Here is a 25723-nt window from a genome sequence, read left to right as displayed (position 1 = left end):
TCTATTTTAGTCCAAATTATTATCATTTCTTTTATTCTACTTGCTTGGTTATTGATATGAGCCTATAACTTTGTTTTACTGAAAATGCCCTCCTAAAATAGGTTTTCCTTGATTGTCATTTTGTCAGGGCTGTTTTATACAGTTGGTGGACTATCCATATACCTTATTTTGTCAATGTCAAAACACAGTGACTGGGCAACAAATCAGTGTTTGTTTCACATAAATAACTACTTCAGGTCACGCATGCAGGCAACATGTAGACAACAAAGACAAAGAAATTCCACTTCAGTCTCACAAAGACCCGCCGAACATCAGACTGCCTGTCTAGCAGGCACATTGTAGCTTGAATAGTGGCCCACTGGGATCCTTTGCAAACCTTGCTAGGAGATCCAACACTACCAGAGTTCTGATCTGTGCATGCTTAAAGATACTCAATAATGCCTACTGATTTAACAAAGATAAACAATTTTTAAGTTTTCTTAAAACTCAGGAAAAATCAGATTTGAAAAATTGAGGAGAATAAGGAATAGAATAGAAAACAAGGATATAAGGAAATAAGGAAGAATGAGGATATTATCTAATATCTAGATTAAAAACCAAACATAATTTTGCTTTACCTTTTGTGGGTCTTTCCTGAAATATGTATCGAGAGCTGTGTTAATGAAAACACTCTCAACCTTTTTCTTGATATTTTGCAATATATTCACTGTCTTTATAATGTCCCTTTATAAGAAGCATAGCTATGAGATGATGCACAGTGTATAAAATATATTTTAGCTCCAGAAAGATATCTACCTATTGTTATTGCTGATTTCAACATTCTATATTTATCAACTGCATTTATTGCATTATATATTAACAAACCTGGTGTAATGTAATTTAAACTAAATTAGGGAAAGGTAGATTTTTGTGAAAAGAATAAAGTGGAGTCTTACTGGAAAGGGTTCTTTGCTAAGGTTTAAAACTACTACTAAAAATTCTATAAACCAGATAATTCTAAATAATTGAAAGGAAAATAATAAATTCTCAACCAAGTAGTTAAATTCTGCAGTTATATGAAAAGAGAAAAAGGACCTGCACAAAAGGAATGGTGAAAACTACAGCTCTCTCTAAGTTTCAATTCTCCAAAAGACTCTAGATCTCATTTTTAAAAGGAAAAAAATCTATTCTTTCCCCACTCTCTTGAAGTCTTCGTCTATGAATGGAGAAAAATATTAAATTAATAGCACATCCAATTTCACTTACAAAACAACAAAATTATATTTGGCTGACTGTCAACTTCATTTGTAAAAAAAAAAATAGAAGGGATCTTTATGAAGCAAATGGCTGGGCAAGAAATATGAAATGAGATGATCATTTTTCCTATAAATTTCAGAATTGGTAGAGCACTTAAAGAAAACGTCTCCAAAAGCTATCAAATGATAAAAAATGCAAGGAAGCATTATTAATGACAATCGCTTGTCAATTAACTCAGAGAACTTAAAACCTAAATATCACACACACGCAAAATTTATTTAACACTGCAATATACCTTTCTTAAGATTGATCTCATCAGCATACTTTGGCTTTAAACTAAGTTTGTATAGCAAAGAAAAGCCACAAATAATAATGTCTATAAAATCTAAGTTTAAATAAACTTAAAGAATTTATGTTCTATCTATATGCCAAACTTAACCCAATCCTTTGTTTTTTTTTTACCCTTAATTTCCTTTAACGAATTCCCATCAACTGTCAAATAAGAATTAACCTAGATCCTAGCAGAAATTAAATTTAGAGTTCTACTTTTATTGCCTGCATTTACCATTCAACTTTACTCTTTTCTTACCCTTTGTATATATTAAAAGACCAAAGGAGAATGAATTGGGCACTCCTTGATGTATTTACAGGTGCCTAAGCTTTCACCTCTTTGCTTTTTAATTAAAAGTACAAATCTGACATAACCCAATATGGATAAACAGTTTAGACATAGAAGATACATCAGCCCTCCAACTAGCAAAACAAACAATAGGCTTTGGACTATATCAAAAGACTAAAGAAATATTTATATAGTTTCTGTTTAAATAAAGCACTGAAGATATGCATATATTTATAATTTTTAACAATTCTCTTGCTTTAATCAATCTTTCAACTAGCTGTTTTGCTTCAATAAGCATCTCACAAAAATCACACTGTAATTGATAGTATTCTCTTTTAACATTAAAAAGGTCACTCATGGAAACCAAAATTACTATACCTTTTCCTTTGAATCCATGGAGGAAAAAAAAGTCAAAAGAGAGAGAAAAATCAAGAAATCAGTTCAAAAGTTCAGAAAAAGGGTAAAATTTTAAGAGTACAAGTGACAGACACTATATGTGATTACTGATATAGTTAGCACTTATGATTATAGTTAGCACTTATGATTATATTCAGTTGTTGGTTATGGGAAAAGAGAAAATATATAATATTCAGTGTATAGCACAGTAAGTAAATCCAAGCCCACTATGTTTAATATAGACTTAAAAATAATTTCAAAAAGGTTATCTACTGACATACACTAGATGGAAAACTAAGGACCTGGGAAAGAGTTCTCTAAGATTTTAATTTCTTAGACCCTATATGATATAAGAATGAAAACATACAACAAATACTACATTCCTATAGTTCCATAAGGACAGGCAATACATCAACCTTTAAGAAGTTTATAATGATAATTATTTTAATGACACAGGCCTCTTTTCCAAAGAGAATTTAATGGTACAAACAAATACAGCTCTTCCTGCTGCACTTTTTCTATGATTGACAAAGATGTTTAAAAGAGATGAGATTTAAACCAAACGTTTAAAAGAGATGAGATTTAAACCAAACTTTTATCTAAACACTTTATAGTATTACTCTGCCATTTGTTTCGGGCTTTCAGGCAAATTTGAAACCATTTGTTAAAACTCATTGTACAAATATCTGGTACTTACAAAAATTATGAGTAAATTTATTGAGTAAAATTATAGTAAGCTATTAAACTATATATGATTAAATGCCCACAGAATATGTACATAATGCAGCATGTACAGATAACAAAATATAAAGCTATGCTCCTGAACCTTTATACTATGTTACAAAATAAGATAATCTCATGTTAAAAAAAAGTATATAACCAAATATATGATTCCTTTAAAAAAGTGTTCAGACTTTCTTTTCCTCGAAACAATAACGAAAGATTACCATATACTCATATCCATAGGAAAGCTGCTGGATCTAAAAAAATGAGGGAGTCCCATAAAAATTAAGGAGACAGTTATCAAATCACAATGTATTCTTCTCCTGTTTTTAAATCTTCATTTCAGTTTTCTGCAGCAAGCTCTACATGGACTTGATTATAAGCAGGCGCACAGTTTTAAAACCTCATGATAAGGAAGGGATGTCAAAGCAAAAAGAGTTGAGAAAAAGTGAATACCAGTAAGTGAGAACAAAAAATCAATAAGCATTCTCCTGACAGTTATATGCATTAGATTCTAACCTGATTCAGAGAAAAAGAGGAATTTGTTTCTTTTTTCTCTTAGGACAGGAGAATCACACAATGGTGAAATGCACTAACCTAGGATTTAGTGATTATGAACCTGGCTCTGTGCATGTCAGTTTCCTCTATGGTTCTCAATAAGGGAAGTGAACTAAAAAAACTTTAAAGATCTTTCCCAAAATTTTATCACTCTAATACCAATTATGCTCCCATAGATATAAGAAAACAAGCATTCTTATATTTACTATTACAAGCTGGTAAAACTTCCTAGAAGGCAATTTGTAGGTAAAATATATCAGAAGTCTTTAAGATGTTCATAGTCTGACCCAAACAATTCCACTTTTAGAAATTTTCCAAAGGAAATAATCATATGTACAAAAATGCAGTAACAAGGATGTTCACCACTCACTTAAATGTCTTATAGTTGTAAATGGTTAAGTGAATTATAATCAATCTATTTAAAGAATACTACACAATCATGAAAAGTGACATAGATAAAGACATAATCATATGGAAGATGTTTATTGTAATGAAAAAGAAGGTTGCAAATTAACATGATCCTATGGCAGGGGGTTATGTAAATACACATATACACACACAGAAAAAAAAAGATTAGAAAGCTATCCAGAGATACTGGGACCATTCCTGCATGGTAGAACTTAGTATCATATCTTCAATCTTTTGCTCATCTATATTTTCCTACTATGAACACACATCAATTATAGAATAAGAAAAGAATCCACTAGTTAAAGATTTAAATGTAATGTTCTCTCAAGAGAACTATACTTGTTTCTATTTTTCTTACCCCAAACAATAAAAGTACTAAGTCAGTAACTTTTGACAAAATAGGTATTAGTTTTTGACATAATGAAAAACGTACAAATAGAAGTCAACTGGTTCAAAACAAGGAAAAATAACCAGTTAGTCACTGATGTGATATGGTGAAGATGCAAGATCCACAGAGATTAAACTGCTATTCTACTATCAAAGTACTCCCAGATAATCATTATACAATATCCTGGTGATTCCTTATTGAAATACATCAGGCATACCACTTAACTGAGATACAAAAGTCTTAAGACCCAAAGAGAACACTAAAAATAATTTTTAAAAATTATCTTGAGTTACAGGCCCTCCCTGGTGGTGCAGCGGGTGAAAGCACAACACTGAGAAGCTAAAGCCACTTCCGCATGAGTTCGATCCCTGCCTGCCCCGGAGGTGACCACATGGCGTGGCAGACCTCTCTTGACCCACCCGCTGCTCCCCTCAGCAGTGTACTTCGACCTGCCTGTTCTGCTCCCCACTCTGTCTCTGGTGAAGCCTCTCGCCACCCCTGAGCCTCTGGCCTATACCCCAGTTCTGTAAGTACAAATAAATTAATCTTAAAAAAAAAAAAAATTATCTGAGTTACTAAATAAAAAATCAGAACAAAATATACTATTCAAAGCACTGAATTCAAAAGCAAATAAAGATAAATGAAATTAGAGTACTTTAATTACAGGAAGGAAAAAAAATGAGAAGATACTTAAAACTATCTCCCTAAATTCTCTTCTTAATAAATAAAAAAAAAGTGATTATAGAATAAAACCTTTAGTTTAGAAATGTAAAATAATTTATTGCTCTTGTGTGTTACTGAAAATTATTGGGAAAGTCTCTTCTTGAAGAAATATTGTAGATTATCTATTTTTTTAAAAAGATTTATTTATTTGTTTGTACAGAACTGGGGTACAGGCCAGAGATACGGAGGATGAGAGGATTCACCAGAGACAGAGCAGGGAGCAGAACAGGCAGATCAACGAATATACTGCTGAGGGGAGCAGCAGGCGGGTCAGGAGAGGTCTGCCTGGCCATGTGGATCTCCTCGGGGACAGGCGGGGATCGAACTCATGCGGAAGTGGCTTAAGCTTCTTTGTGCTGTGCTTTAACCTGCTGTGCCACCAGGGAGGGCCCAGATTATCTATTATTTGATTATGTTTTACAATTAAAAATCACCCCCACTCCAATTAGAAGCCAACAAAATGACAACCCAAGGACTCTTTCAATTTTATATTCTTTTTGTCTAGGCCAGCAGAGTCAAGAGATAGAGTAACTAACAACTTTATAAAGAATAACATAAATCTGTAATGAGAAACAAAATGAAGCTGAGTCAAGTAATTTTTAACCATGAAAATATCAAAAATATCACTATTATTTGTCAAGTTTTTGATTTTTCCAAAAAAAAATAAAGTTCATTATATAATCTGTGATTAAAAGATTTTATAATATGTGAAAGAATGCTTAAAATTTAAAATGAGTACTCAGAACATTTACCAAATATTAAAGCCAATCCATGAGATGTACCCACTGCTATTAGGCTGGAGACTGCCTGAAAACAAAAAGGAAGATTATATTTTAAGAAATTATATCAAGGATTCTGAAACAATCACAGCTGACTTTGTTGGTTTTCTTTCCTCTAGAAACCAGATGACATACCAACTATTACAAATAAGGATAATTTCATCTAAGAGGCAAAATGGGAAATGAAAGTCAGGCCACTATATTTCTGGGAATCCTTTTAAATGTACTGGCAGGGTAACAATAATATCAAAATAGCATATGTTCAACATTACAGGCAAAACATGCCAATTAGTTTTCTCCAAAGCCATTTTTTTTTTTAAATGCAGGAGTCCAGACAAAGTAAAACGCTCTTATTCTACCCCGCCAAGAGCCTCCTGTGAGGTACACAGAAAGGATGAACAAGCTCTTGGGCAATTTACTCACAGCAGCCAAAAGGCACCGCTTCCTCACTGACTAATAAGCTACAACAACAAAAATAATAATAAGCTACCCCAAGGGAGCTAGAAATAGTCACGATCCATTTATAATCACACCGCAGATTTGTGGTAGGTTTGGCAATGAAGTTCAGAGCTGTTAAATGTACTACTGGCCACAAATTGATTTTACCAAATACTGTTTTCCATGCCCTATAGCCAAAGAGAAGCCAAATCAACAAAGGAGCAAATTTACTTGGGCAAGGAAGTATCACATACAAATAAGCCTGAAAGAAGCTAATCATTACTCCATTATCTGCTTCTTCAGATTTAACAATACACTGGGAGAAAAAAGAGAACATTCAATATGGATCAATTTTAAACTGGCAGTAAATGATTTATTAGTTTATTATCACAATAATTATCACAAATAATGTAATAACTGAATATTATAAGTAAAAATCTCTCAACCCAGTCACACAGAAAGCTTACCTTTAAAGGATTACTTAAAATATACTTACAATTGCTGTAGGCAAGCCGGCATCTACTTTGTCCTAAATGAAATTTTAAAAGAAGTTCTTAAAAAAGATATTCCAATTTTTTTTAGATATTCTAATTTTAAAATGGAAAATGACATAAGGATGTCTCATTACATACACCTTGAGCCAAATCAATTCAGAGGCAGAATCTCATTTTTGCTCCTAACTAAAAGTTGTATATTTCAACAAAAATACAAAGGCTATGAGAATGGATTCATTTTATTTTACTAACTCCAGCAGATGCTTCAGTAAGGGTACTGATTATAAATGAAAATGTAAAGGAAAAGAGAGAGGAAAGAGGTTTCATTTCCAACAAGCTACAGTAAATTAACTATAAGTACTATGGATCAAAATAGTAGAAAAACATAAATATCTCGGAAAAGAGAAACACATGTCAAAGATCGTCTTCCTCTAAGTCAGAACTTCCTACCCAACAGATTATACAATAACCCCTAAATGAAACCCAAGCAAGATATATTGAGTCAGTTTTGAAGCATAGAAAATCAAACTTAAATGCTGATCCCAGCTCCTTACTACCAAGTAGATACTTAGGAAAGTCACCTGAAACTGCTGGGTATTAGTCTCATCAAAGAACTACCAAATACTGTCCTATCAACCTCTGAGTTTCCTGAGAATCAAATTAAATGTCCCGTACTGTGTAAATGTAAGGATAACTATTTGATGCTTCCATAGCTGTAAATGATGACAATAATTAGCAGTGTAATGGTAAAGAGTGCTCATATGTATATATTATACCATTTAATTCTCAAACTGGCAGGGATAAATTAGACGGTAGTATTCTGTTTTCCAGAATAAGAAAATGAACGTTTTGCCCAAGCTTAGCCAGGAATTGTTACCAGGTTCTTTACGTCTCTTTCACATTTCTTTTCTATTTGTCTTTCTGTCAATGTGATCAGTAATATCTCTTAGAAGCCAGAATGTCTTTTATCCAACTTTATAGTGCTTCCTGTCAACTAACTTAAGAAACATACTCTAGTTCATGGGAATATAAGGAAGAACAACCACTAAGACTGCCATGTACAATGTTCTACACAGCAGGTTACATACAACTTTGTGTGTGTGCATGTGTGTGTGTGTGCACAGTGTGCCTAACATAATTCCTACGATTAAGAAGCTTGCAACAAATTAGGTTTTAAATGATTGACTTGTGTCCGAGATAGGAAAAAATAATGAAACAGCAGATGAAGAATGAAACTATATTCAAAATGGAACCTGAACAATGAAATACAAATTCAGCTAACTTTAAAAGCCAAAAACCCCCACAGATGTGGGACTCATTTGAGAGAATATAGAATCTTGGTACTGGTGTTGCAACACCTTTAGGCAGTGGTCTTCAAAAGCCAGGGTGAATCAGAATCATCTGGGGTATCTGCTATGGGCAGAGAGCCCTATGCTATGCATGCTTTGCTTGCTAGGGATTCCAACTCAGTACATCTAGGGAGGTGCTCAGGTTATCTGCATTTTAATAAACTGCCCAGGAGATTCTGACACATTGGACATATTTTGCAGAAACACAGTACTCAAGTATCTCTACTATCTTAAGTTTATCATCAAAATGATAAATATTCATAAAAAATGAATTTGAAAAATTTAAAATACAGTCACATGTGTTTTCACCATGAAGAGGATTCCAAAAGTTTCATCCTCTTAAGTGTTCTCCATGCTTGGACTACAAAGCTGTGAAGATGAAGGCCCCAGGCAGCCCTCAAAACATCACTATCCATGTGGTTGAAGGCATTATTGAAAACTATTCAGGAGAGAAACCCAAAAATAAAACTAGCTTTCCATGTTAATAAACCATCACAGAAAAGCATACAACTTAAATTGAGCTGGTAATCCAAAATTAGGAAGGCACAGAATGAAGAATATCACAAGAAAAGTAGTTTTCATTTTAACATACCAAAGGAGCTCAGCCATAGCAATGAAATAAGAATAGAATGCAAACACTCTGGGATTTATTAGAATTTTCCCCTCCTCTTCAAGGAGGAGGAGAAACCCTTTTAAATAACAGATTTATCTAATCACTGTTCAGTGTCTGAGTTTTAGTTCAGTCTCCATTATTCAAAATATTTTTAAAACTGCACAGGTGGGTCAAATGACTGTTCTGGTTCATCTTGATTTTGAAAGGAATGAATTTCATCACCTACATAAGGATTAAATTCAGAAAACGTCATGGAAATGTAATCCTCAACAGGTGGTTCCTATTCTAGCAAATATGAGTTACTCCCCACCTAAAAGAGGAAGGACAATTGCCCAGGTTACCTCTGTGGCTTGACTATCTCTCTATTTAATTTGACTTCACGATATATGAGCTGGGTCAGGGTATATCAATTGCCCACAGAGAACACTTTTTTTGCTATCTGCAATAAAAGCTCTCTCTAATAAACCTGAAAATTGCAATGTGGTTCTAGTATTCTAATGCCACTTGTGGATTAATCTCTAGCTCTTCTGAAAAATCAAAACCTTTACTTTTTGTCCAGACTGAATATATATATGAAACACCAAACAAACTCCATGAAAAGAACTTTAAAAATCACATTGAACTTCCTGGGATATGAAGCTGTCATCATCATCATCACCATTATTATCATCATCATCATCATCATCATTTACAGGAGCTACATATTGAATTCAAAAAACTCTAATGCTGAAAAAGCACATAAAACTATGGGCTTTAAAATCAAAGAAAAAGTTTGATAAAACACACTAGCATCAAAACCTATTGTTTTGATGGACTATTAAATACATTTGCATTAACCCAGTGGCCTTAATCATTTTCAAAAAAGATCACAGATATTCTGTTCCAGCCATATACACTAGCTGGTACTATCTCCATTTCACAACAGAGCAGAACTAGCCTTGGAGCCAGAAACTTTAATTTTGAATAATTGCTCTGCTATCTCCTAACCCAATGATGTAAGACAAGTTAATATCACCTTTCTGAGTCTGTCTTCTCATTTGTAAAATAGGATATGACTTTCCCTACTTTCAAAGCTATAAGAGTAAATGAAGAAAAGTACATGAAAAGACTTTTGTAAATTATGTTAAAAAATCAACTCAGTGATAAATGATCCTGATCAATCATTTCTCCATTCAAAAAGACTAAAAAAAAAACAAGCACTCTACCTCAACCAAATACTTAAGATGGCCACTAAACTGAAAAAGGAATTTAAAGAAAAGGCAGATAGTGTTTCTTTTAGGCTTGCTGCCATATTCCATGTAGGCACACCCAAGACTCTGAGCAGACCTTTATTTCATGGCTGCACTAATTTCTATGTCAAGATGTGTAGCCATGTCTTATGAGTCAAAAATAATCACACAAAAATCATGAAAGCCAGATTCTATTATTCTTAAGCCTCAGGCCAAGAGAAGTACTGTGCTTTGTTTTATGCTCATTCCTACTTCATTATGCCATTGCAGGTTATAAAACTGGGGAGAGAACAAAATACTTACAGCTGCAGACACTATCTGAGCAGAAATTCCCTTCAAAAGGGAATGTCGCATAACTGACCCATGGAGTGAAAAAGAATCAGGTAATTTCTTCTTCCTAAAAGCAAAAAAGAAAGATATATTTAAGAACAGACAAAAATTGAAATGATAGCCACAAAACACTGGAAAATAAAAGAATAAGAAAAGCAGAGAACAACACTATTTGTAACTTGTCAGTTCTGTTTTGCAAAGCTGCATAGAGCCTAACAATTCCACATTAAGTTTTTGAATCTTAGAAAAACACAAGCAGGAAAATGAATAAAGCCATGATCCCTTTTTCACTAATCCAAACTGTTCCTTGCCTACCTAAAGTAATATAGCAAGAAGATGTACTATTCACCAGAAGGCTGCCTAGATTGTGTTCCTTGTTCTAAGTTATCTCTGCCTTCTACCCTTGCCCACTTGTCTTGATCTCCTGTCTGTAACTACTGCCTTATTCTTCTACCAAGCACCTCAGATTCCCTACTCATTTATTCATCTTCTGTTGTTCCAACTAAAAGCTCCTTTGACATACCCTAATCACCACCATACAGTTAATTTTTAAATTCTTACCAATGTCATTGAACATCTATACTTATGTAAATAAAAATATGATCTGGAAATATAAAAAATAAGAAAAGTAAAGACTTCAATGCTCAAGGGCCCCATAGCCTACCTAGAAAAAGTAATAAAGTAACTCTTAAAAAGATGAATATTGAACAAAAAAAGTACATATACCATAGAAATGGTATGAAATAAGGAAGAGTTTGATTCCATTTATTAGTGATATTAAGGAATCTTACAGAAAAAGAAAATGACCAATCTGCTCTTGATAGGTAACCAAAGGTCACCAGGTAATGAAAACTGCAAGCAAAGTAAGATGTAAAGGTGCAGGTTGGAGGCAGAAGGGAGTTAAAAGGGAAGGAAGGGGGAGTCCATAAAAGCATAGATCAAGAGAACACCAGTGGGGCTACTTAGAAATAAAGTCAAATGGTGAAGTGATAAGCAGGGTCCTCACATTATCATGTATGCAATAAGAGGATATCATATCTGTTAAGCAGGTAGTGAGCAGATGAGCAAAAACTTTTAAGTTGTCATGGTTCTATATGAACTTTAGAATTTACTTGGTTTCTGTGAAAAAAAAAAAACATGAAAATTTTGATAAATGCATTGAATCTGTAGGTGGTTTTGGAAATATTTTGACAGTATTAATTCATGAATATAGGATATCATTTCACTTATTATGCTTTTTCAACTTGTTTCATTAATATCTTATAAGTTTCAGTGTACAGCACTTTTACTTCCTTTACTAAAATTACTGTTAAGTATTTTATTATTTATGATGCTAAGTATTTTATTATTTTACTACTTGTTAAGATTTTTGGTTAATGTACAGAAACACAACTCCAATTAGCTAAAGCAATCCTGAAAAAGAAAAAGCCAGAGGCATAACAGTTCCTGATTTCAAAATTATATTACAAAACTACAGTAATCAAAGCATTATGATAGTAGCATAAGAACAGAGACCTAGATTAATAACACGGAATTGTGAGCCCAAAAATAAACCCTTGCACACAATGTAGGAATATTTGAGCCAAATACTCAATCCAAAAGATACTCTCTCTAATAAATCTGTTGGTAAAACTGGATAAATACATGCAAAAGAAGTAAGCTGCATCTGTATCTTATGTCATTCACAAAATATTAAATGGATTAAATCAATTAAATATTTAAACATAAATTTTCAACTATAAAACTCCTTGAAGAAAACATAAAAAATAAGAAAAGTCAAGGTTCCAAGCCTAAGTTACTATTAAAAGAAAAATATCTAAACCACAGAAATGATTTGAAATAAAGAAGAGCTTGATCCCATTTATTAGGGGGCTACTAGGAAATCCTATAAGAAAGAGAAAAGGAAATCGAAAAGAGTTTACAGAAAATAGGGAAAACTCAGCAGCAGTCCTCTGCCCACCTGTGATTCTGCAGGTGCTTCTTTCTACACGCTCTCTCCCTCTGCAGGGCAGCAGCCTCCTGCCTGCCAGTGATCTGTACCACACCAGACTTCTCTGCACTGACCTCCCTCAGGGGAGGCAGCTCTCCTAAGGCCATCTGCCTGCAGCCATGCCGGTCTCTCTCTCTCTGAAAACCTGTCCCTTCCGGGGCAGTCTTCCTGACCACTTGTGCCTATGCAAGTGCCTTTTCCTTTCCTGTCTCTTTTTAATGAACTTATTCTTTAAATGCAAAAAAAAAAAAAAAAAAGAAAAGAAAGTAGGGAAAACTCTACTTCACCTTGATCATGGCGACAAGTTTTGGATTTGACATCAAAAGAACAAGTAACACAGGCAAAATAAATAGACTTTAAAAAGTTCTGAAGAACAAAAGAAACAGTAAGGTGAAAAGGCAGCCTACAGAATGAGAAAAAAATATTTGCAAATTACCTAGCTGATAAAGGATTAACATCTAAACTATATAAGGAATTCTTGCAACTCAATAGCAAAAGCAAACAATCCAATTTTAAAAATGCTCAGTGAACCTGAATAGGCTTTATTTTTTTTTTTTTTCCAAAGAAGACATACAAATGGCCAGCAGGTAAATGAAAAGATACTCCACAAGACTAATGATCAGGAAAATGCAAGTCAAAACCACAGTGAGATATCACCTCACACCTTTAAAAAGGCTATTGTCAAAAAGACAAAAGGTAACAAATGCTTGTAAGAACATAAAGAAGAAGCCAGCTGAATTATTAGTAGGAATGTAAATTGGGATAGTCACTATGGGAAACAGTATGGAGGTGTTTCACTGTGGATCCAGCAATCCTTCCTCTGGATATATAACTAAAGTAAATGAACTTATTCAAAGAAATACCTGCATCCCCCAGGTCACTGCAGAATTAGTCACAATTGCCAAGGTATGGAAACAGCTTAAATATCCACTGGAGATGGATAAAGATGGCTTGTGTGTTTTGTGTGTGTATGTATGTATACATTAGGGGGATAATAGGGAATGCTATAGAACATATATATTATGTGCTTTGCATGTGTACACACACATACACACACACACACAATCACAGAAATATCACTCAGTTATGAACAAAAAGGAAATTTGTGACCTAGAAGCTGGGTCAATCATGAAGCTATTATATATGTGAAATAAGTGAGACAGAGAAAGACAAATAAGGTTCCATACATAGAGAAAAAAAAAAACTCAAAAGGTAAATAAATAAAAATTTAAAAACTGAACTCACAGGAACAGACAGTGGAATAGTAGTTGCCAGGGGCTAGAAAGTCAGGATAAAGGGGAGAAAAGAGTTAAGGGTACAAGTTCTGGGATCTAATAATGTTCAGTATGGTACTATAGTTAACAATAATAAAGCTCACAACATTATAAACTTGAAAGAATTCTCTATACTTATATATATGACAACTGTCAAGAGAGATCTTACATGTTCTCATCACAAAAAGAAATAATTACATGAAGTGATAACAGCGCTGTTGTGGTAATCATTTCATAATACACATGTTAATAAAGGTTTAAAGAACTGACATGTTAAGCTTATACAATGTTATGTATCTGTTTTACTTCAATAAAGCTGACAAAGAAAACATTTAAGTTATCTATTCATAGGCCACAGTGATGAACAGGTTAATACCCAGCAATGGCTGCATTCCACAAGAGTTGACAACCTAAAGAAGGCAGCACTGATACAGGCAAAATTAAAGAAAGGAAAAACACAGACAACTTTATCAACATTAAGAGTTACACATGAATTCAATAAAGTATTTACATTCTGCTTCCTCCACTTCTCTTTCCTTTTCATGTTCTCTCCAAGAATTTGTAAGGTGAAAAGCAGCCAAAATGAAGTTATTTGGGGTTATAAGTCCTTTTCCCAAATCTTTAATCATCTTTGTGACTCTCCTCTGAACCCATTCCAAGGGAAAGGAGGAATGCTGGAGCTGATCTTAGAGGGTGGGAGCAAGGGGTTGGGGGGGTCCAGTGAATAGGAGGTGGTGATGTAAACCAAGCTTCATGTTTCTAGCACAGACACTATGCCAGGGTTAATTCATGCTCCCTCCAATGACTCTACTGCTTCTGGCTGTTATGGTGGCCTACTGGGTTTTCATGGCACCCATCTTTTTAATCTATCCCTTCAATAGTGCCAAAATCTTATGGTCTAATATGCCCTAAAATGCTAATACTCATAAGCATATAATTTCTAACCAAGTGAGCTTTGACTTTGCATGCAGGGCTTCAACAGACCATATTGTGTTATAAAGAGATTTATACATTTCAAATTAGCAACTATTTTAACCATATTCAAGTAGGATTTAAATGAGTACTTACCTTTTTAAGTTGGTTCTGTCACCACTATCTGAGCTTGCCACAGATGAAGTATCATAGGAGTGAGAATCAATAGCATCAATGTTTAACAAAGTAGGATCCTCAAGAATAAAAGACTCATCTTCATCATCAGTCTAAATTGGAAGAATATGAATCAATAAGAGCAAAATTTCAAATACTCATAAATCAGAAAGGTATTAATAGGTTTCTCCAAGATACTCATATGTTTAGTTCTACTTTCCACCTCTTTTTTAAGCACTGTTATTGACCAGAGGGGCCCAGTATAGAATTAAATGTCAACTCTAGATAGATATTTCTCTCAACAAACAGTTCACCACAAAATGGTCTTTCTTGTAGAAGAAGCAAGAACAGAAGTCCAGATTATTGTTAGCTACAAATTATTTCTTAAAACCCAAACCTGTATAGATGTTGTATTTGTTAATTAACAGCCAATAGTTAATGGGGAGCAAATCCATATAGTCAAATACCAATTGACTATAAATAGTATACTATGAAAATATGACAAGCAGACAACAGAAAGATATTTTGGAAGGGAAACAGTAACTGCAAACACTGTGATTTAAAAATATAGATTTCAAATACAGAGGGGAAGAAATAGTCTAAAATGACTGGAAGATATAAATAGGTACTGGAGGTGGTACTAGAAAGATAAGTTGGGTCCTAAATTGTAAAAAGCGTTGTATTCCATTTAGCTAGGTGACAGCAAGGTCTATGTCAATCTGGTTCACCAATGCATCCCCAGTGCCGAGTACAATGCCGGTCATATAATGAATTAGCTAGTGTACTACATATAGTATGTAGTGAAAGTAACTGGGGTTTTTTAAAGGTGGATACAGATGAGGGAAACCACATTTTAAAAAGAAAAATGGGGCAGTATGAAGTCTGATGAAGTTACAGAAGGATACTGAGGCAAAGAAACTATAAAGGACCAGAAAAGTTACTATATTATCAAGGACAGAGTAAAGAGTGAAGTCTAAGGATGCAGAAGAAGTTATCAAGAGAAGGAATTATTAAATAGGCATTACTGAGATAAAATCCAAAGTCACTGGATACTATCTAAATGGGGGTAGAGGGGAGGATCAGAGAAGTAAAAGAAAATTCCAAGGTTTTCATTTTGACCAACTAGAAAAAAAGGCAACCCTAGTAATTGAGATAAGAAGGATAGTAAAAATGTCAGGATGAGTTTAGCCTTGAACAAATTGATTCTGAGTGACAGACATTACAAAAAAATGTTCTGATCCTATCTACTCTTTCTGCTGTCCTACTCTTTCCATCAATGTTCTTAAGAAGGGAGTCCATACCCATTATCTCTACTTTTTCCACTCATTCCTAGCAACTGACTACTACTGCTGTATGTTACCAGTCAAGTACATTATCTCTACTTTTTCCACTCATTCCTAGCAACTGACTACTACTGTTGCTGTATGTTACTAGTCAAATACACTGGCCTATTTTCAGTTAGCATGTTTTTGTTTTGTAAGCGTCACTTGACACTGCTGACAGTTGCCTACTTCTTAAAACTTTCCCTTCCCTTGGTTTCCAGTATACTTTGGTTTTCTAGTACTCCTCCAACTTATTTTTTTTTTTAAAGATTTATTTATTTGTACATACAGAGCAGGGGTACAGGCCAGAGGCTCAGGGGAGGTGAGAGGCTTCACCAGAGACAGAGTGGGGAGCAGAACAGGCAGATCGACGAAGCACACTGCTGAGGGGAGCAGCGGGCAGGTCAGGAGAGGTCTGCCACGCCATGTGGTCTCCTCCGGGGCAGGCGGGAATCGAACTCATGCGGAAGTGGCCCTAGCTTCTCAGAGCAGTGCTTTAACCCGCTGCGCCACCAGGGAGGGCCCCTCCAACTTATTTTTTCTCTTCAGTCATGTTCTCCAGTTTCTTCTCAACCCAGGATTTGTTCCACAGGATGACTATCTTCTTAATTCTTCAATTCATATATGAACAAGCTAATCCTTATCTATTGCTTCCAGTACTATATCATGCTAATGGCTCCAAACTCTTGTTTTCAGTACCATTTCTCTTGAAGTTTAGGCCCATATTTCCAAATGCTCTTCAGATGTTTCCTCATCTGAAGACTACTTAGAGACATTATGTTCCTTGAATCTATAAAAGATTAGAGTAACTGCTACAGGGAAAATGCAAGGAAATAATTTGGAAGTAAGAACTGCATCACCAAGGTCTTAAGGAAGAGAGTCAATCAAAATCTTATTTGATTTTCTTAAGCCACCTGAGGACATAACTAATGAAAACAAATCATTTGAGTTAAGCCATGATTGAGGACTTACAGGATAAAGTGAAAGAAAGCAGTGAAAAAAGAAGAGAATTGAGTTTCAATAAGGTTGAATTTAAATTACTCGTTACAGAGTAAAGGTATCAATTTTCCCAAAATTGATGCTTAAAATCAATTTTCCCAAAATTGATGCTTAAAATTCCTATCAAATTTAAAATACAATGATTCTAAAATTTCCATGGAAATGCAAAAAACAAGAATAAGCAAGGAAATCTTGAAGGGCACAAAGCTGAGCAACTAGTGTTATCAAGACCTATACAGGTTCAAATATTAGAACACAACACTGCAGCAAGTATAGACAGACCAACAGAATCGACCTATACACCTGAGTTTAAAAAAAGGTGTTAACACAAAAAAAGAATACTCTTTTTAATAACATTGCTGGTTTATACCTCACACACACACAATCCAGGTGAATTATGAAGGAGAAAGTCAAGATTTACAAAAAAAGTAGAACTGCATCATCTTGACCCTGGACTTTATAAAATTTTCTTAAACAGAAATACTGTTATAATTTCTACCATAATAGAAAAAACTTATTAACCTAACTATAGTAACAACTTCTACTCATCAAAAGACACCATTGAAAGTGAAAGAGCAACCCACAGAATGGAAGCAGATATTTACAACACATATATCTAATATATATAAGAACTCCTATAAATAAGAAAAAAAAATCAAAAGTGGACAAAAGATAAGAAAAGGCAACTGACAAGAAATATCTAAATGGCCAAAACATGTATAAAGGTACCCAGCTTTAGTCTTCAGGGAAATAAAAATTAAAACCATAAACTGATATTACTACACACCTATAAGAATGAATGGCTAAAGAAAAAAAGAAAAATTGACAAGGATATGTAAACAGAACTTTCATATATGGCTACTGGAAATTTGTATTATTATAGCCGTTTTGAAAAACCTGTGGGTCTCTACTAAAGCTGAACATGTCCCAGCAATTCTACTCCTAGGTATATATCCAATAGAAATGTGTGTGTGTATGTGTGTATCCTAAAGACAGCAACATTCTTTATAATAACCAGAAATTGGAAGTTACACAAGTACCTATAAACAGTAGCATGAATAGTGGTACATATAAAGAACTGTATACAGAAATGGGAATGGATAAACATTTACATGGCAAAAATATGAATGAATGTAAAAATATATCAAGGAAATGAATCAGATACACAAATGATATATAATTCCTCTTATATAAAGTTTAAAGCAGGCAAGCTAATCAATGCTGGTAGGAGTAAGGACAGCGATTATCCTGGTTGGATACTGAATGGGCACAATATTAATTCTAGTAATGTATTTTATTACTTTATTGGATTCTAGTTACAAGCGCATTCAGTTTATTAAAATTTTTACCAAGATATGAATTTAAGATTTCTACCTTTTTCTCTATATGTATATTGTACTTAGATAAAAAAAAAAGTTCAAAAGAAGTTTCTGTTACAAGATTCAACAGTAAGATTAACATGAAGCCAGGACTACAGTCTCAGAGACTGGGAGACTAGGAAAGATCAAGAGACCTGGTCTTGATGAAGTCAGAGTACAGATTTCACAGAAGAAAGGGAGTGGGGGAGTGGGGTCTTATGGGTAAAGAATGCAATTTCAAAATCAAAAACTTTGGAGGCAGCACAATTTCAAAATATGGCAAGCCCTAGTAACTATTTCATGCTTTGAATTTTGAGATTTAGGCTGTCTCAGTAATCTCTAATTTCTCATTCTGTAAAATAGCTTGTATGTCATTTCCTTTCAGCACCCACACATCCCAGAACAAGTATTTATTCATACTTTCTACTTCTGCCCATTTTTTTTAAAAATAATTTTCTTTCACATTTCTTACCCCCTTAAAGTCTTCTTCCTGACCCATTGTCCTCCCACCCCCACTTTATATTACTTATCTACCTGCCCAATCTCTGGGGCTGTGGAGACTGACCAACTGCTATTTCCCTTTCAAGGTCAGGAACGATCATATTACACTTTATAGTCCCAGCATCTAACACTATGACCCAAATACATGAGGCATCATATTAAGGATGAAAGTATTTTCTCAGTAAATGACTAATGACTGTACTTGCTGTTACTCACAGATAAGGAAACTATATAAAGACAGTTTTCTTTATTATGAACTACAGGTATATTCATAAAAGCAATACTTTCTTTTTTATTCTTATATACATATGTACAAAGGCTTTAGGCACTGCCCTTTAAAATTATTTTTAGTTCATTCTTAGTAAGATCATTGAAATGAGGATGTGACTAAGACAGCAAGAATGACTACAATAATCTGTTCATCTCTAAATGAAAGGTTCCTCTTAATAGAAGGCAATAAATACAGGATACTTCACTGTAAGAAGATATTCTTTCACTGACCAAAGTCATCTTTGTCAAAATTTAAAATACTTAAGTCTCAGCATAAATCGCACCATTTTTGAAGTTAGAATATATTCAAAGTAACATTAACATCAAACTAGTGAGGGGAGAGTGGTGAAGAAAACTCACGTAAGAATAATAAAAGATAATACATAGCGAAAGTAGCTTATATATTATAAAGTGTTGGCTTAAAACCCCAAAAGTTTAAGAAATTACAAAACTGAGGCCCAATTCATTCAGAGCTATGAGCTCAGGGTGCATTTCTCTTGGGGAAAATTTGCATCATCTTTTAGAAAACATAATTATGAATCTGAAATAGATTTTAAAGTGTTTCCAAAAATCTTTCTCAAATTCAAAGCTAAGATCTCCAAAGGGGCTCTTATCCAAGTGTTTATAAGATCAAGAAGACTGAATTGAAGAGTTGTAGTACACAAAAACTGGCAAAGCTCACTAAAAGGTTTTCCCACATAGTTCCTTTATAGTCTTTCACCTGCTAATTCAGAAAAGAAAAATATCTTTTCAAAACTCTTGAAAACTCTTTGAGATGGAACTCATCAGACAAACTCTGGAGGTTTTGCTTTCTGTATGAAGAAGGGTGATGGGATGCATTGCAAGGTTGCAGGTGCTCTGGAGTATCAGAGGACAAGCTATGTGAACATTACTGGTAGACAGAATATCAAGGTATAATGAATATCTCAAATGACATGAATTTTATATTTCACTTCACTTCATTTTATTTTTATCTATAGCATTGAAGATGAGGTATTGCACATGACACAAAAATGAGCAAAACTTGGCTCTTCCCTTGTAAAGCTCACAGTTGTTAAATCAGCACTGTCCAGCAAAGCTTTCTGCAACGATGGAAAAATTCCATGTATCTGTACTGTCTACTCTCATAGCCACCAGCCACATGTGACTACTGAGTACTCGAAGCATGCCCTGTACAGATAAGGAACTGAATTTTAAATTTTATTTGACTAGAATTAATTTAAGTTGCCACACATGGTCATGGTTCCCATACTAGACAGTGCAGATCTAGACACAAACACCATAATCTAGAAAAACAGTGCCATAAGGGCCCTCCCTCGTGGCACAGCAGGCTGAAAGTGCAGCACTGCAAGCTAGCCACAGATGCTTCAGTCAGTGTTTGATACTAGGCCCTGGAGGTGACCCACATGGTACAGCAGACCTCTCCTGTCCCTCCCACTGCTCCCCTCAACAGTGTACTTCATCCATCTGCCTGTTCACTCTGTCTCTGGTGAATCTTTTCACCACCCCTGCACTTCTGGCCTACCCCAGCTCTGTATGCATAAGTAAATAAATCTTAAAAAAAAAAACAAACAGTGCCATAAAACAATAGTTATTATTGTTATATGCTTACCTCATTTAGTATGCTTTCTAGTGTTGGAGGAGTATCTACTTGAGGGATGTCAAACTCCTTATCATCAATCTATACAGAGAAAAGAAATGAATGCTCATGTAATATCTTTTAGTTGATTAGAAGCAATTAAGAATTGGAGACAAATATACCAAAGTGATTGTATAGAAAACCAAATCAATAATCCATGGTAATAAAGGTCAGTTCAAAAGACTACCAAATTGCTTCCTTTTCTCACCACCTATTCAGGATTATGAAGGACAAATATGCACAAACTATATCATTCTGTCAGTCCTTTCCAGAAAACTTGAGACCTTAACATCTGCTTTCTTAAATATGGCTTAAAAAATGTATCATATAACAAGTCCTAATTTTCTAAATGTAGACTGAATTCATAAGCAATATATAGAGTTCTGATGTTGCATTTCTTAGTTATTTCATAACTCATGGTGAGATAAAACAACTTGACATTAAATATTCGCATGGTCACAAAAACATTAACATCAAATCAATGGGGAGCAAAAAATCATGACACAAGATTTTTTGTGTCATAGGACTACCACTAGCCCTATGATCTTGAGAAGTCATTCAATATAGTTTTGCTTCCGTTTCTTCCTCATAAATGTATTATCAGACTGCTGTGAAGCTCAAATGAGAACATATATTACAGTATTTCATATAATGACCTATACTGAGTAATATTATATCATAAAACTGTGTAGACTTATTAACCCATGCAAAAAAATATGTAGATCAGAGCATTTGGATTACAAATATACTCTAACTGAACATTGTGGTTAAGTGCCACTTGATAAAATTTGAATTTTTACCAGATCATTTTTGAACTCCAGCTCTTTGTCCAGGTCTATGTAAGAGAATTTTGAAAGTGAAGCTTCAAGATTAAAAGATTTACTGAGTTCTTCTTCAGTAGTCTTCACACAGAGATTCTGTTCCACATTTTCATGGTCTGGTTCATTTTCCATATTTACTTTCAATAACTGCCTTCAGTCAATCCAAGTAAGCAGCTGTTTTTTTGTTTTTGTTTTTGTTTTTTTTAATCCTTAGATCATGATGACCTGCATGATGATCTCTTTTCAAAAAAGAAAAAATATATGTGTCATTTGGGTTTCCTCAATTGGACACTACAAAGACTTACTTAGACTTCTATGGAAACTCACTGTTCATTCAATAGTCTGATTAAAGGCGAAAAAGGAAATCACTTCTAGGGTGTACAGGGTATGGGATGGGGGTAGCATTTCTAAGGGAAAGAAAAGGAGGAACATTTAAAGGCCTCTCAGAAGTCATAAGGCGGTTGATAGCAGACATTGGCACCAGTCTGGGCCAACAGAATTTCTGCACCTAAGTGCATGAGGATAAATTGGTGTCCAAAAGCTGTAATTAACCCCTTACTAACATTTCCAAATCTCAAAGTATCACTATCCTTCCAGTTCCCCTGGAGAGAAGCATACAGAATCAGTTTTGCTCTTGACATACAAACAGAACCAAAGATCTCTTGGACAGTTAGCAAATACACTAATCAGGATGGTTAGTCATTCGACATTAGTCAATCTAAGAATAAGGATCTACTAGGGGAGCGAATGATGGCAAAACAAAATAATTTCACAGTTGACTAGCAATTTCTAGATAGTCATAGAAAAACATGAACATTTAAAGGGAAAACTGAAATACTAAAGAAGAAATATATATATATGTTTTGGTATATTTATAAGCTCTAAATGATACTATAGTATGTCAAAAAGAAACAGATAATTTGGTACCCTTGCAAAATTGTCATTTCTTAAAAAAAAACACTATATTCAGAAAACAAATTATACTTAGATTAAATGTGCTTCTAAATGTTTTGTGTTATAACTGGGCTGAAGTATGAGTTCAAATGTTGAAAAGTCCATCACCTAGGTCTGCCTACTTAAAGAAGCAAGAATTGGAAAATAGAAACAATGCCGTAGTGATAATGATAATAAAAGCAAAGGTCATTTTAGTTTCTATATTATGTATTTTTGACAGTATCCAACAACTAGCAATAAGTCTCAGTGGGAAGCTTTTCAAACTACATATCGCCCAGAGGGACATATCACCACTAGCACCACCATCCCTCCCCACTAGGTGACCTTCCCTTAATGTGTATTGCTAGTGAAGGAAAAGCAGAAAACAAGGGCTGACAACCACTGACCCATTGAAAGAGTTTCTCAAATGGGTGAATTAGTTGTTGTTTTCAAACAACATTTCTAAATTCACAATTTTATCTAATTAGGTTCATTTTTAGTACTTATAATTAACTGTACTTCCTCCAATGTACTTCCTCATTTTTATCATATTAAAAGAAATTAATATCTACTAAGTCTAAAATATGAAGGCTGATTTTTCAAGAGCTGAAACCAATTTTTCTAGCTAGTATGTTTGATATGTTTCCAAATGACTAATTTCTTTCATATGTTGCCACAGACTCTTACAAACACATGCTATCAAATACATCCCTAGAAGACATAACCTAGAGTACTCGAGTTGTATCTGTCATTCAGTCATTAAAATAATTTTTCCTGAATATAGGTTTAGTTTTCTAAAATGAAAATTTTGCAAGTAAATCAAATTATGTTTCTTTTGATACAACACTATATAATTTAGAGCTGTGCAATACATATTTTCTCCTTTTATCTGCTTATTTGAAAGTATCTTCCCAGTCTCAGGTCCTAAAGTACTATTCCTTTTATAATGACCCAAATACACTAGCAATATCAGCTTTTATATTGGCTCATGACAAATTATTTCTTAGTAAAGTTTACTCTTACTTGCACCACTTAGCAAAAATTACAATTAATCAAGAAATGTTTGCAAACATGCACAATTCAATTCACATTCAATGGTTCCTAAGAACAGTCACTAAGTTTTATTCTTACACTTTTTATATTCTAATAGAAAAGACCACATAGTATGTTAGAAAAAAAACATTCATTTAAATGACTTAATAACCTAAAATGCCTCATTCTTCACATTTGTCTTTCCGAAACAACTCAGAAATGCAAACAACTTTTTTCTGACTTGGTACATGTCTTAACTGTAGTTAGGAAGAGGTTCTCAGAATAGCTCAGCACCAATGAACATCAACATCACACTGAAGAAATGATCAAAACACTCCCTGAAGAAAGAACATCCTACTGCACACCCCTTAACTCCACTTCCAACCTTCACTTTGCTGCGCTCCTATTAAGTATGGTAAACTGGGAAGAATATAAACCAGAGTCCAGTGATATCAGATTGGAGTCTGGTGTTTACCAGTCCCCAGCTGTAACCTTGATCAATTTGTCTATCATCTTTTCTGAGCCTGCATCTGTAAGTTGAAATATTGTGGCCATTCTTGTAGCCTGCCCAGAGCAGTACCTCTTGTTTTGGGAAAAACTCCTTTAAACTTGGTGGTTCTTTGAAGGCTGTCAATCAAAAAAAAAAAAAAAACCCTAAAAACTTTTGGTGGTGGTGTTTATGATATAATATATACCAATGTTGAATTATAAGGCTGTACACCTGAAACATATGTATCAACTCATATTATCCCAATTAAACATTCAACCAAAAAAATCCCCTATAAATAGAGACTGCATAACACATCCAGGGCCGGGATTCATTAAAATGTAACTGGTGAGGAAGAATCAAGTCTACTGTTCTCTAAACAATGAATAATAAGTCTGAGCAATACCTCCGCCCTCCACCAACTGCAGAAAAGGAAGTCATTTATTTAATACATATCAGTGAAACACCTACTATGCATCTGACCTTGGAGGTCTACCTTTACTGATAAAATTTTCCTTCTAGCAAAAACTAAAATGACCTATACACAGGAGCACAGAAGAGGAGGAAAGAGTGTCCTACTATCACTAAGGTCCCAAGTACATCTTCAGTGAAGTTAGTTCTGGATATAACCTGTCATTCTGTTACTCGGGTCAACATACTGTCCCTGCTATTCCAATTTTGTGTTTTGTTGGTTTTTGGTCACTAACAATTGAGAGTCCTCTTAGGAATGCAACTATTTCACCAGGTTTACTGCAAAGGATTCAGAATAAGGCCAGAAAACAGAAAGGCTTTTCAAGAAATACTAGCTATTATTTAAAATGTCCTCAAGGTCCTGAAACAAGATACACTCCTTTTACAAAGGTCTATAGCTGGTGCTACACATAGCAGAAGGCTACCTTACTGGAAGGACAAACTTCTGTTACCATGTTGGAAGTTTCCTCATGCGCTGAGTCTCAGGAGCTTTGACTCAGACATGTACAGTCCCAAACAAACAAACCATTAGACAAATTCCTAAAATCTTTTAATTATGATAGTAGATAACCTGTACTACTAATTTACTTGAACATTATCTTTCTTTACATCAACTTCCTCTTCTGTCACCACCCAGAAGTTACTCTTTTAGGTTATTCAGCAAATTTTCCCACCCAAATAGACCTACTGAATCAAAAGGTCACCACACCTCAGATTTGTTTTTGAAAAGAATTCACCCTGTGAGGGCTTGGGTAACTTTGGGTGTTTTACTGGGAAACTATATTCCTACTCTGCTCTATATTACACACTACTTTATTCAAGTTTTTTTTTTAATTGAAGATCTTATGCAAAAAAAAAAAAACTTAGTTAAAATAAAAAGGAGGGTTCAGACTCTCCCTGGAGGCTAGCCACAGCTGCCTCAGTACGAGTTCGATTCCCCAGCCCCAGAGGCGACCCACATGGTGCAGCAGACCTCTCCTGACCCACCTGCTGCTCCCCTCAGCAGTGTACTTCATTGATCTGCCTGTCCTGCTCCCCATTCTGTCCCCAGTGAAGCCTCTTACCACCCATGCACCTCTGGCTTGTAGCCCAGTTCTGTATGCATAAATAAATCTTTTTAAAAAAAAGAGGGCTTAAAAATTTGCACAAATTCTATACACATTTTAAAAATGGAAATATGCCTGAACCTGTGATAGGCAGAAAAATGGTGCCCAACAATACCCACACTAACCCCCTTGAGACCATGTTTATGTTGCC

The 25723-nt window shown here is 34.5% G+C and overlaps 1 protein-coding gene across 1 annotated transcript in view; it reads right to left on the bottom strand.

Annotated features, from left to right (window-relative positions):
• VPS8 (vacuolar protein sorting 8 homolog (S. cerevisiae)) overlaps positions 1–25723 on the bottom strand; it is a 188565-nt gene that overhangs the window by 156937 nt on the left and 5905 nt on the right. The window contains exons 2-7 of the mRNA XM_012730291.1: positions 21523–21782; positions 20696–20764; positions 14616–14746; positions 10257–10350; positions 6765–6797; positions 5804–5858 (exon numbers count right to left, since the gene is read on the bottom strand). Of these exons, the coding sequence (XP_012585745.1) occupies positions 5804–5858; positions 6765–6797; positions 10257–10350; positions 14616–14746; positions 20696–20764; positions 21523–21675 (535 nt within the window). The 5' untranslated portion in view covers positions 21676–21782. The remainder of the gene's footprint in view (positions 1–5803; positions 5859–6764; positions 6798–10256; positions 10351–14615; positions 14747–20695; positions 20765–21522; positions 21783–25723) is intronic.

This window comes from Condylura cristata, unplaced genomic scaffold (assembly GCF_000260355.1).
Source record: "Condylura cristata isolate star-nosed mole 26May11 unplaced genomic scaffold, ConCri1.0 scaffold00003, whole genome shotgun sequence".
In the NCBI taxonomy this organism is placed as follows: Eukaryota; Metazoa; Chordata; class Mammalia; order Eulipotyphla; family Talpidae; genus Condylura; species Condylura cristata.
The sequence above is the reverse complement of the archived record's forward strand: the minus strand, read 5'-3'. Positions and strand labels throughout refer to the sequence as shown.